Below are 17155 nucleotides of genomic sequence, written 5' to 3'. Positions count from 1 at the left end.
TCTGGTCTGCAGGTTGAGATTCTAAATTGGAGAATGGCAAATTTAGATGATATCAGAAAGGATCTGGCAAGTGTGGATTAGGACAGGCTGTTTTCTGGCAAATATGTACTTGATACGAGGAAAGCCTTCAAAAACTAAACTTTGAGAGTACAAAGCTTGTATGTGCCTATAAGAACTAAATGTAAAGATAACAAGAGTAGGGAACCTTGGTTTTCAAGAGATACTGAAGCCCTGGTTAAGAGAAAAAAGGAGGTGCATAGCAGGTATAGGCAAGAAAGAACAAATGAGGTGCTCATAGAGTACAAGAAATGCAAGAGAACACTTAAGAAATCAGGAAAGCTGAAAGAAGGCGTGAAATTGCTCTAGCAGACAAGGTGAAGGAGAATCACAAGGGATTCTACAGATATGATAAGAGCAAAAGGATTGCAAAGGGCAAAATTGGTCGTCTAGAAGACCAGAATGGTAATCCATGTGGGAAGCCAAAACAGATAGGGAAGATCTTAAATGAATTTACTTGGAAGATGAATACAGAGTCAATAGAAGTGAGACAAAGCAGCATCATTGTACGGGCCCTGTACAAATTACAGAGAAAGAGGAGGTGTTTGCTACCTTGAGGCAAATCAGGGTGAATAAATCCCCAGGGCATGACAAGGTGTAGCCTAAGACATTACGAGAGGCAAGTGCAGAAATTGCCGGACCCCAGCAAAGATATTTAAAACATCCTTAACGAAAGGAATGTTACCAGAGGATTGGAGGATAGCCAATGTTGTTCCACTATTTAAAAAAGGCTAGGAAATTATATGTCTGATAACAGTTGTGAAAAAGTAATTGGGAGGTTTATTAATAGACTGGACATACAGTATAAGTACTTGGATAGGCATCGACTGAATAAGGATAGTCAGCATGGCTTTGTGCATGGTAGATCACACCTAAACAAAATTGTTGAGTTTTTTGAGGAAGTTATCAGGAAAGTGGATGAAGGCATGGCAGTGGATGTTGTCTACATGGACTTTAAGAAGGCATTTGACAAGGTTCTGCATGGGAGGCCTGTCAAGAAGGTTCAGTCACCAGGCTTTCAAGATGAGGTAGTAAATTGAATTAGACATTGGCTTTGTGGGAAAAACCAAAGAATGGTAGTAGAGGGTTGCCTCTGACTAGTGGTGTGCCACAGGGATAGGTGCTGGATCCTTTGCTGTTTGTCATCTATATCAGTGATTTGGATGATAGAACTGGATCAGTTAATTTGCAGATGACACCAAGATTGGGGCTGTAGTGGATAGTGAAGAAAGCTAAGATGGTTTGCAGAGGGATTAGCATCAGCTGGAAAAATGGGCTGAAAATGCAGAGAATGTGAGGTTTTGCACATTGGTAGGACCAACTAGAGTAAGTCTTACACTAGTTACTTCAGTAGGGCACTGAAGAGTGTGATAGAACAAAGGGATCTGGAAATACAGATCCATAATTCATTGAAAGTAGCACCACAAGTAGTTAGGGTCATAAAGAAGGCTTTTGGCACATTGGCCTTCATAAATTGATGTGCAATACCCTGGTTATGAATCTTACCGCTCTGCTGTGGGGTAGTTTAGCAGCTTTCTGTAAAAGCAGTGTGCCATGCTGAAATCTGTGTTTTGGCTTCAACTAAAGATAAGGACACATTGTCCAACTTAGGAATGTGAGTCAGCCAATCAGATTAGTGGGATCTGACAGCAGCTTCTAGACAGCTGTGGGGAAGAGTTTTCTGAAGTACAGTCGTCTGGTTTGGGGGATTTTGGTGGGAGCTGCAGGGAAGGGAAAGATGCCACAGAATGTTGCTGGAAGACATCCCTGTTGCACAAAGTATTTTGTGCAGATGAATGGCTCCAAGAAGCAAGGGCCAATGCTCTCGAGAGCCCGTTTGAGATGAATTTCGAGCCAAGTTCAGAATGTGGCGTGTGCTTTCACGCAGATTGTGGGTCTAGTGCGTGAGGAAAGACAACTCCAGGATGAGCCTCAACTTCGTGTGCTCATTGAACTGGTTTAACTGTAATTGATCCTTTTATTTTTTAATGTCCTCTTTCCTAGTAACTATTCGATAAAGATGAAGTTTGTAAATATAATTTCTATTAATTTTATGCAGTGTACGATCTGTTATTTCTTGCCAACCAATTGTGTATGGGCAGTATTTACACAGTATTCACTTAAATTGAGTTTTCTTTAATTGGAACACCCCAACTTTTCTGTTTGGTTGAACCCAAAATCATACCGAACCTAGACAAACATTGCTTGTGAAAGGTGGTCTTCTCACCATTGAATCATGTAGCAGTTAGCAGAGCTCATTAGTAAGCCAAGTTTGCAGATGAGCCCAGTAAAAGGGTTACATATGTACTGAGCACAGAAAATGGGATGGTATGTTGAAGTTGTATAAGCCATTGGTGAGGCTTAATTGGAGTACTGTGTGCAAATTCGGAAACAGCTTTATTTCCATTTTTAGTATCTTTATTTTTCCTTTTCAGGGTTCTTTGAAGACCCTGACATGGAGATACACGCTGACTACGGTTCTTTGCGGGGATGGGACCTGCTCTCGGGGTTTCATAACCAGCCGTTGTTGTTCGGCATGCTAAGGGCTCGGCTTTGGAGGCCTAGGATCTCAGGGCTCTGGAGATGGGAGGATCGAAGGAGACCCGTGTGTCATCAGGAGAGTTGAAATATCTACGGCTGTGTACCCAGATCTGTGGTATGGCTGTGTACCACAGAGCTAAAAAAAAAAGCAATGTAATGGATTTTTAACATCATAAACCAGCGAGTTGTTTATGTCTCCCTGCTCGCTGTGAAAACGGAGACAGCTCTTTTTCCCTTATTAGGGAGAAAGAGAGAGCCTGTGGTATGTTGAATACTGGGTGAAATATTAAGTCTTTGGGGTAACTGCAAGTCTGTGTCTTTGCTGTTGCTTTGCTCACACTTTAGTGCTCGGTGGAGGGTGCCGATGCCTTTTTTTGCTGGTGGGGGGGAGGGGGGATTGTTGCTTGCTGTCACTTATGCCTGGGAGGGAGGGAAGCTGGGGGGGGGGGACTTTGGGGTTCTAACATTTACTGTCGTTCATTCTTTGGGGCACTCCTCTATTTTTGTGGATGGTTGCGAAGAAAAAGCATTTCAGGATGTATATTGTATATATTTCTCTGACATTAAATGTACCATTGAAATCCTTTGAGTTTTGGTCACCTACCAACAAGAAAGACATAAACAAGGCTGAAAGAGTGCAGAAAAAATTTACAAGGATGTTGCTGGATCTGGAGGACATGCATTATAAAGAAAGAGATAATGGGCTGGGATTATATTCTTCAGAACGTAGAAGATTGAGGGGAGATTTGAAAGTGGTATTTAATATTATGTGGGGTATGTACAGTCGGCCCTCCTTATCTGCGGGGGATTGGTCCCGAGACCCACGCGGATGCTCAAGTCCCTTATTTAACCTGAATCAGTGCGGCAGTCTTTAGGACCCAGCGGAACCCCGAACTTTATTTAACATGTTCAGTGCAGTGGACATTAGGACCTGGTGTAGCTCTGAATCCGCAGTTCTTCTGTTCACGAAAATAATCACGATCACGATTGAAAATAAGGTGTAAGTTATAAAGCCATCGGAAAGAGGTGAAACGCTATCGGTCACTGGAAAAGCGTTAGGCTACAGTCGGTCAACGATCAGAACAATTTTAATGGAGCATGTGAAAGGCCCTGCCCCAATGAAAGCTACAATTACTACTAAGCAATGCAGTGGTTTAATTATTGAAATACGTATGTTTCTTAAGTGTTTTATATGCAAATATGTACTATATACTAAGAAAAACATTTGATTAACTGACGCTAAATAATACAGGATGTACCTGTTCCGACCTCAAATCCGACTTAAAGATGGACTCAGGAATGGAACTCATTCATAACCCAGGGACTGCCTGTACTTTTAAGTCATTTCTAGATTACTTATAATACCTAATACAATGTAAAAGCTATGTAAATAGTTGTTATACTGTATTGTTTAGGGAATAATGACAAGAACAAATAGTCTGTACATGCTCAAACAACAAATGCTGGAGAGAGAACTTCCGGGTTTTCCCGATCCGCAGTTGGTTGAATCCGCGGATAAGGAGGGCCGACTGTATAAGGTAAATGGAAGCAGGCTTTTTCCACTGAGGTTAGGTGGGGCAACTAGAGGTTCGGGTAAAGCGCGAAAGGTGAAAGTTTAGGGGAATATTTCTTCAGTCAGAGGGTCATGAAAGTGTGGAATGAGCTGCCAGTGTACGTGAGCACAATTTCAACGTTTAGGCAAAGTTTGGATAGGTACACGTGTGGAAGGGGTAAGGAGAGCAATGGTCCTAGAGCAGGTTGATTGGAGTAGGCAGTTTAAATGATTTCTGTGCTGTACTCCTCTATGATTCTATGACTCAGCTTTGGCTCCATCAACCCCGGCTGCTACTCCCATGCAACCTTCCCTGAACACCCCAACCATCCTCTCTCATCTGATGCCACCAACCCTCTTCCCCCCTCTGATCTTTGCTGTGCCTTCACTATTCCCACCAATATTCCCACCAATGTTCCCTCTCTGAGGTGGATCGCTGTCCTCAGCAATGCCTTACCTTTGAACTCCTTCGCCCGTACCTCAGTGAGTTCTGGGGCCAAGATACTAAGCTTTCCTTCCATCGCCTCTATCTTCGAGCCCGCTTAGTTGGCAAGGGTTCCCCACCCCGCACCTATAACTCCTTCCCCCATTCTCCAACCCACCTCTTCTTCTTGGACACCCTGCTCTGTTATAAGACCATAAGAATGAGGCAATTTGGCCCATCGAGTCTGCTCTGCCATTCCATCATGGCTGATTTATTATACCTCTCAACCCTGTCCTCCTGCCTCAGTCCAAGACCTTCGACACCCTGACTAATCAAGAACCTATCAACCATCGTTTTAAATATACTGAATCACTTGGCCTCCAGAGCCATTTGTGACAATGATTTGCACAGACTCACTTCACTTTGGTTAAGGAAATTCCTCCTCATCTCTGTTCTAAATGAATGTCTCTCCATTCTGAGGCTGTGTATGGTCACACTCAGACTGCATGACCACACAGTCTCCACAGCATGTTCCACTTGACTTCGCTGGATCTTTTCACCACTAATTGCTGACGAGTCTTCAGCACTCCTTTCCTATTCAAACCTTACCTCCTTCGAACACATTCCCCTCCAGCCTCTTTGATGCAATCCCAATCTCAGCATCAAATTTGCAGAAAAAAGTGGTGGCATTGTAGTCTGGTGGACTGACCACTAGCTTACTGAGGGGCAGGCAGTAAACTCTCAGACACCTCCTCTTATTTGACCCCACTCAGGACCATTAGAACATTGTCTCTGACATCATCACAAATATCAACTAATGAGGACATCGCCCATCCACTGCCACCAGCCTTATAGTTTCCTTACCCTGCACTGTTCATTTCTACCTCCTACACAAGATCTACAGGCCTGACTGTTTGGGTACATCCACTGCGTCTGCCTGCACTTGCCACACTAAACTCATGTCTGGATACCTTGACTCCATTTTATCCCCCTTTATTCAATCCCTTCTGACTTATATCCATGACATTTCACATGCTCTCCTCACAATCTGCAAGTTCCCTCGCCTTGATCGCCTCACTTTCACCTTGCATGTCCAGTTCCTTAACACTTCTACCCCCATCAAGAATAGCAACCTGTGGAAGCAAGCTTTTACATATACTTAAGGCAGAGGTTGATAGATTCTTGATTGGTCAGGGAATGAAGGGATACTTGGAGAAGGCTGGAGATTGTAGCTGAGAGGAAAAATGGATCAGCCATAATGAAATGGCAGACTCAATGAGCCAAATGACCTAACTCTACTCATATATCTTATGATCTTATGGTACGGTAATGGTTAGGACACACCAGGGAAATTTTTCCATTAACAGGTCAATGGAACAGGTTTCTTGGATCGTCAGCAAGTTCTGGAATACAATTTCTCAACTGCTGTCTGCCATGTAATTCTCATCCTATTTAGTGCTCGTATATTTCAATGCTACAATTTAACCAGTTTGGTGTTACTTTTTATTGCTATGTGTGGTAATGTTTCTACTGTGCTCCGGTTTGAAATTAACAACAATGTGAGGAGTGCAAGAATCCTGGCCATAGAGAATGAACACTGAGCACACATGATGTACAGCGCATGCTGCAGAGGGTCAATTCACGAAAAGCTGCAGGCCCAGATGAAGTTCCAGAACGGGTATATAAGACTGTGGTGAACAACTGGCTGATGTATTTACGCGAATTTTCAATCTGCCTCTATCTTAGGCAACGGTCCCCAAGTGCCTGAAGTCAGCCATCATAGTGCCTGTCCCTAAGAAACAAATATCAACAATTTGAATGACTATCGTCCGGTTGCCCTCAGACCAATAATAATGAAGTGCTTTGAGAGATTGGTCCTCTCCCACATCAAAGTCACTATTCTTTCTACACTGGACTCATACCAGTTTGCCTGTAAAGCAAACAAGTCCGCAGAGGATGCCATCTCATTAGCTCTTCACACTGTCCTGACACATCTGGAAGGAAAGGGCAGATACGTGAGGATGTTGTTTGTTGATTTTAGCTCTGCTTTTAATACTGTCATTCCCAGCAAGCTCATCTCCAAACTCCACCAGCTAGGCCTCAGCTCATCACTCTGCAACTGGGTCCTGAATTTCTTGTCAGAGCTTTCACAGGCAGTGAGACTGATCCCTCACTTGTTCTCCACTACTATCCTGAACACTGGTACACCACAAGGTTGTGTATTAAGTCCCATACTCTACTCCCTCTTCACTTACAACTGTGTACCTGCATTTGACACCAATACCATTGTCAAATTCGCAGACGACACAACAGTGATTGGGGTGATCTCCAACAGAGATGAATCAGCATACAGAGCATAAGTACAGAACTTACTGAACTCAGAGAACAACCTGTCTCTTAATACAGCAAAGACTAAGGAGCTAATGATCAACTTTGGAAAGTCACAGGACGACGAGTATGCTCTAGTCTACATTAACGGAGACATAGTGGAGAGAGTATCCAATTTCAGGTTTCTGGGAATACACACCTCAGAAGACCTTACATGGTCCACTAACACCACAACAATAGTTAAGAAAGCACAGCAACGCTTGTTTTTCCTCAGGACGGTGAAGAAAGCTGGCCTACCTGAATAGATGCTGGTGACCTTTTACCACTGCACCATAGAGAGCATCTTAACATACTGCATCTCTATGCAGTATCGCAGTTGTACAGCAGCTGATAGGAAAGCACTTCAGCGGGTCACCTCTAGCACACAAAGATCATCGGGACACAGTTCCTAGCCCTGGAGGACATCTACAGCTTATGCTGCCAAAGGAAAGCTACAAGCATCTGTTTTTTTTGTGTTTTTTTATTTATTAAATTTTTTGAAAATTACAAAGAATAAATGTGATGATAAAATAGTAAGAAAGAGAAAAATAATATTAATCCTCCCCCTCCCCATAACCCTTATCTAAAGAAAGAAAAAAAAAGAAAGAAAGAAGAGAAAGATTGCCTGGATATCGGAGGATCCCCACATGCTCCATGGAGTTCAAAATAATTTTAATATTTATTTCTACTTTCCCCAATTACTTTATAATTTTATCTTCAAAGGACCTATGTATTTAATCCTATCTTTTGTAGGTATGGGAGCCAAATTTTCAAAAATATATCATATTCATTTCTTAGATTATATGTAATTTTTTCAACTGGGATACAACTATATATTTCATTATTCCAATGATCCATAGTTAAATATAAATCAGATTTCCAAGAAACTGCGATAACTTTTTTGGCTACTGCCAATGCAATTTTTATAAATTTTTTCTGATACTTATTCAATTTAAGTTTCGGTATTGTCCCTTCAATATCTCCTAATAAAAATAATATTGGACAATGTGGGAGTTGTACTCCAGTAATTTGTTCTGTTATGATACCAGCCCCCTCCTTCCTGAGAATCGCCAGATCGCTATTAATTCGGGCCTTGGACTCAGGAAATGAGAGACAATGCAATGGATTTTGACCATTGTTCTTAGAGACACCTGTGTGGATAGCGACTCTATACTACGTGCCAGCTATCATGGCAACATGGACACCCTCGGGCACTGTGGGGTGGGGATTGTATCACCCTACCTTGATTGACATCTACAACTCTGCAAGTCAAGATAAAAAGGGGACTGCAGGAGGCAGTACCCCAGCGACGCACCAGAAGGAGACACCATCGCTCATCGCTCCCGTGATGACGGGAAGCTATTTGGAAGCCACGTGTGGTTCGTTTCCCCTGGCCTGGGGAACGAGTGGCTGATAACCCCGAAAAGGACTTCGAACTGACAACGGGGAACCCACGTTCCCAATTCAACGATTTGAGTCCAAAAGGCTGGCAAGTTTATTTTCTCACCAAAAATTCTCTCTCCAACACGTGAAACCCCAGCGGTCCCGAAAAAGGCTAAAAGCCTACATGAACTCCAGAGACTTTGATATTTCCATCGGACAATATTTTTTACCCCTAGACAAACGATAGAGCTACTTCGTATTGTTGATTATTACTATACCCGCGCTTTAGATTGAGTATTGACGACATATTTGTATGTTTGTATTAACCTTACTTTTGTGCCCCTTTATAAATAAAAACGTTTAAAAATAGTACCATCAGACTTCAGCGGACCTCTCTATCTTTGCTGGTAAGTGACCCAGTTACGGGGTTCGTAACAGTTCCAATAAAAGTCTTAGATTTATCCAAAATGGTTGAATTTTTAAACAAGACCAAGTAGAATGTAAAAAAGTACCAATTTCTTGATTACATCGAAAACATTGGTCGGACATATTTGAATTTAATCTATTTATTTTCTGTGGTGTTATATATAATTGATGTAAAAAATTATATTGTATTAATCTAAGTCAAACATTTATTGTATTTATCATACTATCAGAACATAATCTTGACCAGCTTTTTCCATCAATTTTAACATTCAAATCAAATTCCCATTTTTGTCTTGATTTATGAATTCCTGATTTAATTGTCTGTTTTTGAATCAAATTGTACATACAAGATGTAAATTTTTTAATTTTTCCTTTTTGAATTAATATTTCTATTTCACTAGGTTTTGGCATCAACATTGTTTGACCCAGCTTAAAGGCAATAAATAAGCCTTTAATTGAAAATAACAGAAAAGAGTGTTGTTTGATATTTTATATTTATTTTTTAATTGATCAAACGACATCAATATACCTCCTTCAAAACAATCACCTATATATTTAATCCCCTTTTGGAACCAATTATGTAAAAGTTTATTATCCATTGTAAAAGGAATAAGCCTATTTTGAATTAAAGTTCTTTTTGCTAATAAAGATTTCTTTATCTCATCATCCATATTTACCTTATTCCATAAATCAATCAAATGTCTTAATATAAGAGATTCTTTTTTTCCCCTTATCCATTTGGATTCCCATTTATATATAAAATCTTCTGGTATGTTTTCTCCTATCTTATCTAATTCTATTCTAATCCATGCCGGGTTTTTTTCATCAAAAAAAGACACAATAAATCTAAGTTGATTTGCTTTATAATAATTCTTAAAATTTGGAAGTTGTAACCCTCCTAAATCAAATTTACATGTCAATTTTTCCAATGATATTCTTGACATCTTTCCTTTCCAAAGAAATTTCCTTACATATTTATTCAGTTCTTGAAAAAACTTCTGAGGTAATTGTATTGGTAAAGTTTGGAATAAATATTGCAATCTAGGAAATATATTCATTTTTACAGCATTAACTCTACCTATTAATGTTATTGGTAACATCATCCATTTATCAAGATCCTCTTACTTTTTTTAATAATGGCAAATAATTTTGTTTATATAAATTTTTTACATCATTATCAACTCTAATACCTAAATATTTTATCCCATTTATTGACCATCGAAATTGAGTTACTAATCGACATTGATTATAATTTCCTTTGGTAAGGGGTAAAATTTCACTTTTATCCCAATTTACTTTATACCCTGATACTTTCCCATATTCTTACAATCTAAAAGATAATCTTTGCAAAGATTGCAATGGGTTTATTAAATAAATCAAAACATCATCAGCAAATAAATTAATCTTATATTCTTCTTGATTAACTCTAAAGCCCTCAATGTCTGGATCTGTTCTAATTAATTCAGCTAGTGGTTCTATTGCCAATACAAATAAAGCAGGTGATAATGGGCAGCCTTGTCTAGTTGACCTCGTTAAGCAAAATGGTGTTGAAATCTGACCATTTGTAACTACTTTAGCTTGAGGATTAGTATTTAAGGTTTTAATCCATTGTATAAAAGATTTTCCTAACTCATATTTTTCCAATACCTTAAATAAAAAATCCCATTCCAATCTATCAAATGCTTTTTCTGCATCCAAAGCAACTGCCACACTCATTTCCTCTTTTTGTGCCAAATGAATTATACTAAGTAACCGGGTTATATTATCCATTGATTGTCTGTTTTTAATAAAACCTGTTTGATCCATATGTATTAATTTTGGTAAATATTTAGATACTCTATTAGATAAAATTTTTGCTATTATTTTATAATCTGTATTCAACAAAGAAATAGGCCTATATGATGTTGGTTTTAGAGGATCTCTATCTTTTTTTGGCAATACAGTTATGATAGCTGTTAAAAAAGATTGTGGGAGTTTATGCATTCTTTCCACTTGATATATTAATTCCATAAAAGGAGGAATTAATAAATCTTTAAATTTTTTATAAAATTCAGGAGGAAAACCATCTTCTCCTGGTGATTTATTACTCTGAAGTGATCCTAAAGCTTCTTCAACCTCTTTTAATGTAAAGGGCATATCTAATCCTTTCTGTTCTTCCAAATTTAATTTTGGAAGGGTTATTTGTGATAAAAATTTATCTATCTCAGCAATCTTATTTTGTGATTCTGATTGATATAGTTCAGTATAAAAAAAATTTTAAAGTTTCATTAATTTCTAAAGGTTTATAAGTAACCTTATTTACACTTGTTCTAATTGCATTTATTGTTTTAGAAGCCTGTTCTGTTTTCAACTGCCAAGCAAGAATCTTATGTGATCTTTCACCTAATTCATAATATTTCTGTTCTCATAATTACTTTTTCTGTACGATATGTCTGGAGTGTATTATATTGTAGTTTTTTATTAACAAGTTGTCTTCGTTTTTCTTCTGTCATATATCTTTGAGATTCTTTTTCTAACTTTATGATATCTTTTTCCAATTGATCTATTTCTGCCATGTATTCCTTCTTAATTTTAGATGTATAACTTATAATCTGACCCCTTAAATATGCTTTCATCACTTCCCATAATACAATTTTATCCTCAACTGAATGTAAATTTGTATCCAAAAAAAATTGAATCTGTTTTTTCATAAAATCACAAAAATCTTGACGTTTTAATAAAATTGAATTAAATCTCCATCTGTAGATCGATTCCTCCTTATCCATCATTATCATTGTCATTATCAAGGGGGAATGATCTGACAGTATTCTTGCTTTAATATTCCACACTTTTCACTCTATCCTTAATATTTTTTGATAATAAAAAAAATCAATCCTTGAGTAAGTTTTATGTCTATTTGAATAAAATGAATAATCTCTTTCTCTTGGATTAATTTTTCTCCACATATCAATCAGGTTTAAATCTTTCATTAATGATAAAGTTAGTTTTATTACTTTTGATTTTGTAGCAACTTTAGTTGACCTATCCAAAACTGGATCTAAACAAAAATTAAAGTCTCCACCTATTAATATTTTATCATGTACATCAGCCAAGTTCAAAAAAACTTCTTGTATGAATTTTGCATCATTTTCATTTGGTGCATAAATGTTCATAAGAGTCCATAATTCTGAAAAAATTTGACAATGTATAATCACATATCTCCCCACAGAATCAATTACTACATTTTGTATTTTAATTGGTAAAGTTTTATTAACCAAAATTGCAACTCCTCTCGATTTTGAATTAAATGAAGCTGCAATGACATTTCCAACCCAATCTCTCTTTAATTTCTTATGTTCTGTTTCTGTTAAATGTGTTTCTTGTAAAAAAGCTATATCTCCTTTCATTTTCTTAATATATGTTAAAAGTCTTTTTCTTTTCACAGGTCCATTAAGTCCATTAACATTAAAACTTTAAAAATTAAGTAAATTAATCATTCATGATACCTTGGGAACTCTTTAAAATTCTCCATGTTGCTATGAGTCTCTCCCCAACCATCCAGGCAAAAAAGAAGAAAAATAGAAGAAAGGTAACTAATATATAGGGAACCACCCCCCCCACTAATGTTGCGAATAAAAAGAACACAACATTACACCCCTCATTTTACGGGTCATGGCAATCGCCATGATTGTACACGTGAAACTCGCAGCCATCGATCAGGAGCTCCTCCAGCTCCCCCACAAAAAAAAAAGAAAATATATTAGTGAAGAGAAAAAAGAAAATAATTAATGTCTCTACTCCCAATTAATACTCAACTATTTTTTTTCCCTTATAAATGTCCGTCAGGTCCAACCTTATTTCAGTCTTCATCATTAGTCCACTTCATTTCTATAATTCTTTACTCCTCCTCGTGGACATCAGGTAACTCTTGTACAAATTTCTCCGCTTTCTTCGTTATCCAGGAAAATTATCAATTTTGTTGGGTAGCTCAATAAAAATTTATAGCCCTTTTCCCATAAAGATTTTTTCACTGGATTAAATTCCTTCCGCCTCTTCAGAAGATCGTAACTTATGTCTGGATAAAAAAAAAGTCTTTTCCCTTCTATTATCAATGGCCCATTTCTCTTTTTAGCACCTTGAGTAGCTGCCTTCAAGATCATTTCTTTATCTTGGTACCTTAAGCATTTTATCAAAATTGATCTTGGATTTTGATCTTGTTGAGGTCTTGGTCTTAAAGCTGTGTGCTCTTTCAATTTCAATTACTTGGCTTCCTTCTTTCATTTCCAAAATTTTCGGAATCCATTCTTGAAAGAATTTTATTGGATTTTCTCCCTCTGTACCTTCCATAAGACCAACAATTTTAATATTATTTCGTCTACTAGAGTTTTCAAGCGCATCTATTTTTTCCAACATCCGTTTTCTTTCTATTGTCCAGGCAAGATTATTGTCTTCTATCTTATCTATTCTTTCAGTGTTTTCTTCCATTTTTACTTCCATCTCTTTAACTTTATTATCCATCTTCTTTTGTTTTTCCACCACATTATCGAGTGTATTCTGCATCCTTCTTATATCTGTTCTTATAGCTTTTAATTCATTCATCATATATATCAGGATATCTCTTATGTCTCCTTTAATCTCCTCTTCCTTTTCCTCTTCTTCTTCCTCTGTGTTTCCCAAAGAGTCTGATTCCACTTCTGATTCACTTCCAATTGTAGTTGGGATTTGTAGTTTTGATAATATCTGTTCATGCATACTTGTTTCTTCGCGCATGCCTTGTTCTTGCCGTTTCTTCTTAGAGACCGCCGACGTTGCTGCAACTTCCTGTCCTGCATCATCAGAAGTGCCATGCACTTCGCCGGGAGGAGATCCAACTTGAGTCTGAGGCTTCGCCGAGACGGTTAGGCCTTCTTCCCCGCCGATTTGCGCAGTCTTCGAAGTAGTAACATTCTTCTGTTTCGGTTTAGGAGCCATATCAAAAAATAATCCTGAGTTGCTTATAAATAGTTTCTAGTAGGTATTTGTTAACTCTTTTTCATTTAAACCCTATTTCATTACTTTTTACGAGGGAGCTGGATTCCCAATGTCTCGACCCTACGTCATCACGTGACGCCCCCCCCTCCCGCTACAAGCATCTGTAAGGACAATACACACCCATGCAATCATCTGTTCGAACTTCTTCCATCTGGCAGACATTATAAGATTTTCTATGCCTGCACTTCCAGACTGAAACATAGTTTTTTCCCCAGAGCTATAATTGCTCTGAACCAATTGATCAAGCATCATCCATAAATTTGTTATATTGCTTCTTTTAATACTGGTTTTATGGCTGTCATGCATCTAAGTTGCGCTTTTGTACTGTTGGATGTTGCTTGTACTGGCTGGTTACTTGATTTTATTTATTGTTTATTTATTTTATTTGTTGTTTTATAGCATTGAGTACGAGAGTTGCAAACTCATTTTTGCTGTATTGGTGCACGACAAATTGTACCATGCAATGACAATAAAGATATTTCATTTCATTTTCATTTCACTTAGTTCCCTGGCTTGACAGAAAGGGTTAGGGTTATCCCTTTTAACAAAAGTGCCAGTGCTGCACAACACAACACAGCATACCATTATTGCAAAGCTATGAACTTGCCTGTACAGAGATATCCATGCCAAACAATGATGGAGTCAAAGACATTATCCCAAGCTGCTGACTTTCTAGCTGTGCTACAAATGAGGATAGATGTTGAAGTCCTTCAATCATTGTACACTCTATACCTCTGCTGCTACTCCCTCGAGTTCAACTTGTTAGCAGTGACTCATCAAAAAGCAGTAAACTGTGGGAAATTTATTTGCCATGTTTGATCTGACAGTTCAGGGATAAGGCATTGTTAAGGACCTCCAAAGCCATTTACACTGGGTATCTACTTCAGGTAGCCATATCCTATTGGAGACCATGACAAACGCATGGTGTTTCCAAGACATGACCAATTCCAAGAGAATGAATTTGTCTACTTTGTCTATCATAATCCCCAGTCAAGGTATTCTGAAACATCATGACTACCAAAGCCTCCATACCTGTCTTCAGTCTCTCTGATGTCTATCAGCTTGTTCTGTATCTGAAGCAGAAGCATTTCATATCTCTCCTGAGACACTTTGACTGACATTTCCAGTTTGTTTCTAACGTCAGCTAGTTCTTTCTGGAGCTGTTGATTTTCCTGTTCCAATTGCCTCAGAGATGAAAAGTAGCCATCCCGAAGGTCCATGAGTGAACAATTCTGCTGAAATTGAAATGAATGAAAAATATATTACCTTTATTCTTCCCTATAACTTCTGAAGGCAAATAACTAACACATCTTATCAACCATTTCATTCTTCAAATGATAACTTCAGCAAGGCCTTTGACAAAGTCCCATATGTTGGCTAGTCGATAAGATTCAGTCATTTGGCATTCAAGATGAGGTTGAGAATTATATCTGATATTGGCTTCAGGGGACAAGGCAGAGAGCAGTAGTACATGGTTGTCTCTCTGACTGGAGGCCTGTGACTAATGGAGCACCAAAGGGATTGGTACTGGGTCCGTTGTTGTTTGTCATCTATATCAACAATCTCAGTGTTGCTCTTTGGGAGGACAAATCAGGGTAGGACATACATGGTGAGTGTTAGGGCACTGAAAAGTGCAGTAGAGTAGAGGGATCAGGAAAACAGATTCATAATTTCTTGAAAGTGGCATCACAGGTAGATAGGGTCATAAAGAAAGCTTTTGTCACATTGGCTTTCGTAAATCAGAGTACTGAGTACAGGAGTTGGGATGTTATGTTGAAGTTGTATAAAACACTGATGAGGCCAGATTTGGAGAATTGTCTGTAGCTTGGGTCACCTTAGTGCAGGAAAGATAACTATAAGATTGGAAGAGTATAGAGAACATTTAGAAGGATGTTGGCAGGACATGAGTATGATGTTAGCTTTATTTCCCTCTGGGAGTGGCGGTTAAAATAATATCTAAGTGAATGCTGATACCAGCAATACTTAGAAAGCTGGGAATCTATTGCTGGCAAATAGGATTTGTACTGATGGAAACGTGATGGACATGATGGACCCATTTCTGTGATGTATGCCTCTAATGGCAAAAAAAGGTAAAACAGCAAGTAGAATCAAAGAAAACTCAGCATGTAAAGAGCAAGTGAATAATTGCAAAACCTACTTTATCAAAAAACCTAATATAGGGGGTGGCAGTGAATGTGGGTAAAGATTTTCATGAAAACAAAGTTAACACCTTCACTGAAGAGATGGATGATACTGATGCTGTTGCCCCTAAAACTATTTTCACATTTTACAGTGGCATTTTCTAAATTTAACATACATTGACGTAGGATTTTTGAGATGATCTACAAAATACTGGGCATCATGTCAAATAAAATGAAAATTTCCAAAACCTGTGAGGCTGAAAAAGTATTAATCCCCTTTGCTGTTTGTCACCTATACCAACAATCTTGATGATAATGTGGTAATGTTGCTCTTTGGGAGGACAAATCAGGGTAGGACTTACATGGTGAGCGTTAGGGCACTGAAAAGTGAAGTAGAGTACAGGGATCTGGGAATACAGATCCATAATTTCTTGAAAGTGGCCTATTGCTCACTGTGTATTTTCTACCCTGATGCTAGCTTTCCTCAGGTGCAATACTGTAGATAATCTTACCAACTCACCCAGTTTGTTGATGTATAAAATTGGAAGATCACCTGAATAAATATCATCTCTCTAAGGTCCAACAGTATAGTAGATTTTTAACAGATGAAATTAAAATGAAGGCAAGAGCATTCAAGGAAAGTCAGAAAAATGATAATAGAACTGCAGAAATCTGGGAAAGGGTACAAGACTACCTCAAAGGCACTGAACATACCTCTCTCCTCAGTGTAGGCCATTGTAAAAAACTGGAAAGTATATGAAACCACAGCTACACTGCCTAGGTCAGGCAGTCCCTCTAAACTTAGTCGCTGGAGAAAAATGACACTTCCATGAGAAGCTAATGTGATGCTATCAGTCACACTGAATGAGCTACAGAAGTCGGTGGCCGCAACTGGAGATGGTGGAGTTCATGGCTCCACAATCTCTAAGGCCTTGCACAAAATGGGTATTTGTGGACGAGTGGCAAAGAAGAAGCCATAACTAAAAAAAAACATATCTTTACCTGTAAGGCAAGATGTGAAAGAGGTCTTATGATCACTTATGAAACTAAAGTACAACTTTTTGGCCTCAACACTGAGCTGTAAATGAGGCGTAAATCTAATTCTGAACTTCAGCCAGGTATCACCATCCCTACTGTAAAGTACGGTAACAGTAAGAGGCAGCATCATGCTATGGAAAAGCTTTTCAGCAGCTGGGACTGGGAATCTGGTCAGGATTGATGGGAAGATGAACGCTGCTAAACTTGCTAGCCTCT

The 17155-nt window shown here is 38.4% G+C and overlaps 1 protein-coding gene across 5 annotated transcripts in view; it reads right to left on the bottom strand.

Annotated features, from left to right (window-relative positions):
- The window catches only part of cep63 (centrosomal protein 63), a 136557-nt gene that overhangs the window by 20422 nt on the left and 98980 nt on the right, over nucleotides 1-17155 (bottom strand). For 4 of the 5 annotated variants that reach the window (XM_073040554.1, XM_073040556.1, XM_073040558.1 and 1 more), the window contains one exon: nucleotides 14793-14995. In XM_073040554.1, coding sequence (XP_072896655.1) covers nucleotides 14793-14995 — 203 coding nt within the window. The remainder of the gene's footprint in view (nucleotides 1-14792; nucleotides 14996-17155) is intronic. The other variant, XM_073040557.1, reaches the window with a different exon arrangement.

The sequence above is a fragment of the Hemitrygon akajei genome, chromosome 3 (genome assembly GCF_048418815.1).
Source record: "Hemitrygon akajei chromosome 3, sHemAka1.3, whole genome shotgun sequence".
Taxonomy (NCBI): domain Eukaryota; kingdom Metazoa; phylum Chordata; class Chondrichthyes; order Myliobatiformes; family Dasyatidae; genus Hemitrygon; species Hemitrygon akajei.
Note: the sequence above shows the minus strand (reverse complement) of the source record. Positions and strands in the feature narration are given on the sequence as shown.